The 6,901-nt window shown below is 41.6% G+C and overlaps 1 protein-coding gene across 1 annotated transcript in view; it reads right to left on the reverse strand.

The window, feature by feature from the left end:
- Positions 1-6,901, reverse strand: part of brf1a (BRF1 general transcription factor IIIB subunit a) — a 125,347-nt gene that overhangs the window by 41,468 nt on the left and 76,978 nt on the right. Inside the window, exon 16 of the mRNA XM_005728598.1 lies at positions 3,991-4,256. Within this exon, the coding sequence (XP_005728655.1) occupies positions 3,991-4,256 (266 nt within the window). The remainder of the gene's footprint in view (positions 1-3,990; positions 4,257-6,901) is intronic.

Raw genomic sequence — 6,901 nt, forward strand, 5'->3', positions numbered from 1 at the left:
TGTGTTTTTTTCTATTTCCATAGTGTTTTATTCAGCTTCCACTGTGTTTTTGCAGCATTTCTCTATTTACTGATGTTTTGCAAGTTGCACTGCGTTTGACCTCTCAGGGCCACCACAGTTTTCAGCAGTCATTCTTTGAAAAGAGCGATTGCTTGCCTTGGTGTATCATGTCCACAAAGCAACAAGCTTTGCTTTTCTTCTCACACATACTATTACTACCAACTTAAAGTGTTCCTTCAACCTTGAGTGATTGTGGGGTATATGCCGTCGCACACTCCACTCTGGAGGAGAACTTTCAAAGTGATCTTCAGGTGCAAGCAAGTTGTTTGTTGAGGCAAAACAACAAACTACACTGATACAAATTATAGGACTTTTTTTCTTCTGAGGTGTTATTAATATGCTCTTAAACATGAAAACATGATCCGGCCTTTATAAGCACCTTTTAGTTTGACTGAAACTGTTTACCTGACCCGGCATGACTCCAGGATATATGATGCACAGGAGTAATTAGAAAAAAAAAGATCATTTCATTGTTCATTGTAACTGAAGACCCAATTCAAAAAACCTGTTTTCATTTCATCGTTCAGAGTTACTCTGTCCTTGAGCATTGTCTTTAGGATGAATGAGATACAGTGGAGTGTCCGTGTGCATGAAGAGGCTGAAGTGTCCTCGAGCAAGACACTGAATCACTGGCAGCTTCACCATCCTGACCTCTGACCTCCCCGTGGAGGATTGTGAGCACAAAAGCAATTTCCCCACAATGATCACTAATGCATCACATTACCATCCTATAAATGGGAAAAGCTATAATGTGTCATAATTTGTGTCATCCATCATGTTGTCAGAGAGGGAGTGGTTGCCGTTTCTGCCAGAGAGAGTGGCTGTCTATTGATTTAATCAACAACTGGAGGCTTATGTTGAGTTTTTCCTTTTCTACTTTGTATTAAACTGTAACCTCACATTGTTATTTTCTGTCACTTTCTTTTTTTTTTTTTCTATTAACCAATTGTGCTTTTTTTCCCTCCATCTATGGCTCAGGTAGTAGAGCGGGACATCTACTAATCAGAAGGTCATCGATGCTCGACTTCCCCGGTCCACATGCCGAATTATCCTCAGGTATGATACTGAAACTCAAGTCGCCCCCAATGCATTCATTGGAGAGTGTGTGTATTAGAAAGTGCTTAGGCATAGATAAATGTGTTTGTTTACCTGAAGCCTAACCTTGGCCAAAGTTCCACATAATTAGATCAGTGCATGTATGAGTAATCTTAACCTTCAGAGCGATCCGTTTGAGACAGTCGTCTCGACTCGGTCATTTGTAATGATGACAGCACGAGCACATATCTCTAATGTGGTCATGTCAGACAAGCAGCACTGACTGCGAGCACCGAATTCATCCGACTGATTTCAAAACCTTCTGTTTGCGTGTGCAGCCAATTAGAGGAAAGCTGTTTAGAAGGGAGGTGGAGCCAAAAAAGCACGAGCATCATTTTGAAGTGCACATCGTTCAAAGCTACACAAGTTTAATAAGAATCAGAGATGAGCATATTAGGTTCATCTTCATGTTTTTATATTTTATTTCAGTTTCATTTTTTAGTCTCTTTACATCAGATTTCAGTGTAGTTTATTCCTTATTTGCATTTTTTAATTTGCATTTTATGCTTCAGTTTTTGTCCATTATTGATGTATTCATTTATTTATTTATGCGTGTTCTGGGTTAATCCTCCGATTGTTAATAGTCAAACACGCTGCACAGAAACACATGATCGCAAAATAAAGAATAAAGTATTAAAGACAGAAGAAACTCAGGGAAATACTCCCATCTCCATATCTGCCTCCAGATTATGCTGCTGCTGCTGTTGTTGTTGTTTCCATGACCCGCTTTCCACTCGCAGGCTTTGGCCTCAAATCTTAAGAGACTGTAATGTTTTTCTTCCCCTGTTTTCATGTGTGTTTACATCCCCCGTCACTCTGTAGAGAGCAAAGTGACAAACCCATTTTGTTAAGCAGTCTTTTATAAATATATTTTATTTGACTTAAAAAAGAAACGGGCTCTGAAAGGCTCCCGACTGCAATAACCGGCATACTTATCTGAACTCCTCTGTGGGTCTGAGACCAAATGCAGCGCATTATCGCAGAGCCCAGAACAGGCTTTACCAACGCCTAGCAAACTGCAACCAGATGACTTGAGCTCACCTAACCACAGAACCTGGGAGGGGGTGACTTGTGGGGGGGTTACATCCCCTTAATCACCAAACAGCTGCCTCTATAGGAGAGCTATAAAGCTTCAAGATGGCACCTAAAACCAACATTAACTGAAAGAGTTTTAAAAACAGAGCCATAGGAAACCAATTTCCCCCACTACCAAACAAAGTGGGGGGGAAAAAGCCCCTCAGCTTTTCTCCCTGTTGCAGAAAACCCATTAAATTCGTCTGAAAGGATCAGTGTGGATCAGTCCCGTGAATGCATGTCACGAAAGGAGTGGGGGGTGGTGAGCAACCGCTAAGGGACAAATCCTGGCAGACAAGGTGCATCGCTGAAGAAAAAAAAAGAAGAAAGAAATACGGTAAATCCCACAGGAGTCGAGGGGAAAAGAAAAAAAAAGGATAACAGAAGACTGAACATCTGTCCTCCTGTCGCAGGTGATTATTTTGGGGCGAGCGGAGTCGGGATGAGGCAGTTTCTCCTCCTTGTTCCAGGAAAACAAAAAGCCGAGTCTGACCTCGGTGGCAGACGAGGAGCGGCTGGTGCCGATCAGACCTGAGCAAACACTCTCCCATCCATCTCGCCTTGATTCAATCGAGCATCTGTTGTTTGCATTCCAGATTATTTAATGGTGCGAGGGAGTGAAAGAGGAGGCTGAGCAGATCCAAACAAAAGTAAATATGGATCCATGTTCTTTAGCCGTTATGACAGGTGAGAGCGTTAACGCGAGCAGGTTAAATTACAATTAATTCACTATCCACACAATGTTTTTGGAAAAGAGCCTCCCACAGATGAAATAGTGGCTGGCACAACAGCTGTTCTCATCAAGAGATCTTTTTTTAGCTGCTTAATATGCTTACAAGATAATAGACACACACACGCACACACATATACACACACACTCAAAAAAAGTAAGAATCTTATGTAAATCATTGAGAGTTCTGGGAAATGTACGACGAGCATGAAACGTGTCACCGATATGTATCCAAAAAATGTTTTAAAGACCATAATGTAGAAAAAGATGCCGGTGTAATGGTGCAGTTGTGTATTGCGTCCACGACAATGGTTCCAGCTCCAGTGTTTACACATGCACACTGCAGCACATGTAGCAGAGAAGCATCACAGCTGAGCCGGCTTTCAGAGGGACCTCTGTGGTTGGCAAACGCAGTCGTCAGAGCCTGTAAATGGCTGTTTACTGCCAGGAATCAGTGTGGTCTGTGGGCACCACATGAATCTTTTTTTTTTTTCAGGCAGAATCGAGTCATAGCTGGAGCATAACTGAGCGATCAAATCAGTAACCCAATCGTTTTAATCTTCACTGTGATTCTAGCATATTGGGGAAACATGAAAATGCTTTGTTACTCTGATTCTACGTGAATAAATACTGAACCATTCTACAAATGTTTGGTAAATCTGTGGGATGGATTTGTGTCATATAAAAAGGAGTCTTGTAACAGGTCGACAGAGGTCGGATCTAAACTTTCTGGAGACAGCCTGGGAAAAGGTGAAGCAAGACAAGACACTGACAAGCTGTAAATCTACAGAAGCAGACCTGTAGTGAGTTTTTCAAAGGCTGCCAAATCCCTTGAGAAAGAAACAGTACTGCTTAAAAGGCAAAGAGCGGGCACTATATATTAATTTGATTTAAGTTCCCTCTATGTGCACTCTGCTTTAAAAGCCAGAATCTCAGAGGTCCATTAAGAAGTTGGCAGTTTGCTGATAGGCTTCAGGAATCTTTGTTTTAATGTTTTTTGCTCACTATTAGAAACCAGGTTTTCCACCAACCTTTTTCCCAGAGTACTGAGAGGCGTGCTGAGGCTGAGCTGAGTTTGGGCGGGTCTTCGGTTGCGTCTGGCCAGCTTGGCGGCTGGCCTTTCCTTCTTTGGGGACTCAGCCTTGCGAGCTGGGCTGGCGCAGGGCTTGACGTTGAGGTCCTTAAGGACGTCGTAGTTGATCTTGGAGGAGATCCTCTTCTGCTCCAGCATCTTCTCAATGGCCTCGTCAGCCGTGTTAGCTCGGATCGGGGCGTGTTTCCTATTGGGGCCCCTTGGCTGTCGGGATTTCAAACAAAACTAAAGCTTAACATCGCCTCTCATAAAACAAGGACACTTTATAATCTGCAAAACATCTGGAAAACACATTACAGCAAAACAAAGTATTTGCTTCCCAATTAACCAGGTATGTGTGGGCTGTAATTTGGCTTAGCTACATGCTTATATGAGCAAAGTAAGACACTTATCTTATGCAGATTTAGGTTTAGCAGGAATTACTGTAATGTATTAGTATGCAAACATTGACCTGTACACACCGGACAAGTAATATTTGTGTGAATATTTCGCGCATTAAAAATAACGGTCTTCAGGACTGATAAATAATATAAAGGATGTACAAAATGTCGTCATGGTTACCAGTCAAATTGTTGTTTGATTTCCAATTAGTGCACAGGAGTGAACCAACATCGTCACCCCTAGACCTGTACTGCTGGGGTGAAAAATTCAAAGCTACAGGTTGTTACTTAAAGGGCTCATTAGTCGTTACTCCCTCAGCAGAAACGACTTTTCCTGGAGGCCCAAATTAAAGTTTTGTCCTGGCTAGGACCGCATACATTCAAAACAAGTCCTGATCAATCAGTTCTTTGAACCAGACAAAGCTCAAATGTTATCTGAAAACAGTTTGTCTTTATATTAAAGACTTTGGGTCCCATGGAGGATTTGCCCTCTAAAGGTAAGACTAAAGAACAGCTTTTCAGGCAAATAAAAAACCCAACGTGTTTCTGTACAAATGCAGTTTATCTCAATTATTGAGGTTATCACCCAGCTTCAGTTACTCTGCATTAACCTTGACCCCCTCTCTAAATTATGACATAGATCAGCAGAGATTTCCTTAAAACTTTTAAAAACACACTTTTAAACAAGTTTCTTTACACACTTGATGTGATCAGTTGAAAGCCCCTCTTCCCCATTCAGCAGCTAATCAACACAGAATATTAACGGTTACCAAATGAGAAACAAAGGATGCTCAAATCCTTTGTGCATCAACACGATGTTCTTCCTGTTGTTTATTCAGCCACTTATTTGTCAGTGATGTGACAGTTTGCTGCTGGTTGGATAAGAGCTGTCGGGAGGCTGCGTGTCTCATTAGATCTGTTCCACTGCAGTTAATCCAGCTAGTTAAAACCAGTGAACAGATGTTGGGTCTAACAAAGGGCCTGTGCTGAGCCAAAACCAGTAATGGCAAATGAGAAGAAACCAGTTCCACAGGACTTACTGCCCGTCTGTCTGTGTTTAGTCTCAGTCTGGCTCACAGTACCGCTCAATGTCCATCTCACTTTGCAGTTTTTAATGCATCGACTCTACTTCAGTCATTTATCGCTAAAGACTGACAGGTTTAAGCTCTTCACTGCTCAGAATGTGATGCTTTTGACTGGTTTAAGCACTGAAAAATTGGCTTTTGGAGTATTGGTCAGACTCTAGTGATACTTAATTACATTATCTTGGGCAGTAACATATCCCCCTTTTCTCAACTTTTGCATCTTAATGTATTTTAGTTCACTGTTCCTCTTACAAGTAAAACCTACAGAAAATAATTCACAGACAAACTGCAGCTCCAGCGATATTCTTTTGAATAAATTACTGCCTGAATGATTATCTGCCTGCACAGAATCATTAAACCTGATGGGCAGGTTTAACGACTGCATGCAGATTACACACAGTACTGAGGTACGGAGGTACGGAGGTAGATAGGTAGATAGATAGATAGATAGATAGATAGATATGGTTGAGGGTCAAAAGGTGCTTCAAAAATAAAAATGAAATGTGACGAGGCTGAAATAATGTTGCTGAATCTGCAAACTTACTACACATGGGGTAAGTTTGCAGGGGTCCATCCAACTGTTTACATCTTTATCTGATCATTTCAGCGTGGCGTGCAGTTGGGCATTTAAGCCTGAGAGTTTGAGGCACTTATTACAAGCCTGCAGGAGTTCTCCTGAGGTATGTGGGACACGCATTAATAAAACTTTATAGGAGACCACTTTCCTTATTTCCAGCCACACAACTTTACTACTTTTATTCCTCAACTTTACTAGAGTTTGTTTGCATGATTCACAGTTCAAAATAATCTGTATATTAATCTATAATACTCTATATAATAATCTATATAATAATAATAATAATAATAATAATAATAATAATAATCTGTATTTACCTTATTCTGAAAGGAGCCAAATTAGCTTCCTTCCCCCTCGATTTAAATCCCATTTTGTTCTGATTGGCTGTCCCTTGTAAACAAGCTTTATGAGGGGCAGCCAATCAGTGGGTGGGGCTTCTCAGAGCCAGAGTGTGCATATTTTGGCTAACGTGTTCAGTGACACCACACAGATCAACAAGCCCCCTTTTTGCCTTCAGAACAACTCAACAAACCCCTGCACCACCAGCAGCATGAACTGTTAATAGAAGGCAGGATGGATCTGTACTTTCATGTTGTTTAACTCTGACCAGGAAACATTTTCCTGCTGCTCATTTTTGGTTCTGTGCCAGCTGTGGACTCAGTTTCCTGTTCTCAGCTGACAGGTGTGGCACACTGCGTGCTCTTCTGCCATTGCTGCCCATCTGCTCTTCTGCATACCTTTGTTTCTGTCAGCTCAATGCAGTCTGGCCAGTCTCCTCTGACCTCTGGCATCAGCAAGAAAACTGCT

This window comes from Pundamilia nyererei, unplaced genomic scaffold (assembly GCF_000239375.1).
Source record: "Pundamilia nyererei isolate P.nyererei 1_Seehausen unplaced genomic scaffold, PunNye1.0 scaffold00029, whole genome shotgun sequence".
NCBI classification, from domain to species: domain Eukaryota; kingdom Metazoa; phylum Chordata; class Actinopteri; order Cichliformes; family Cichlidae; genus Pundamilia; species Pundamilia nyererei.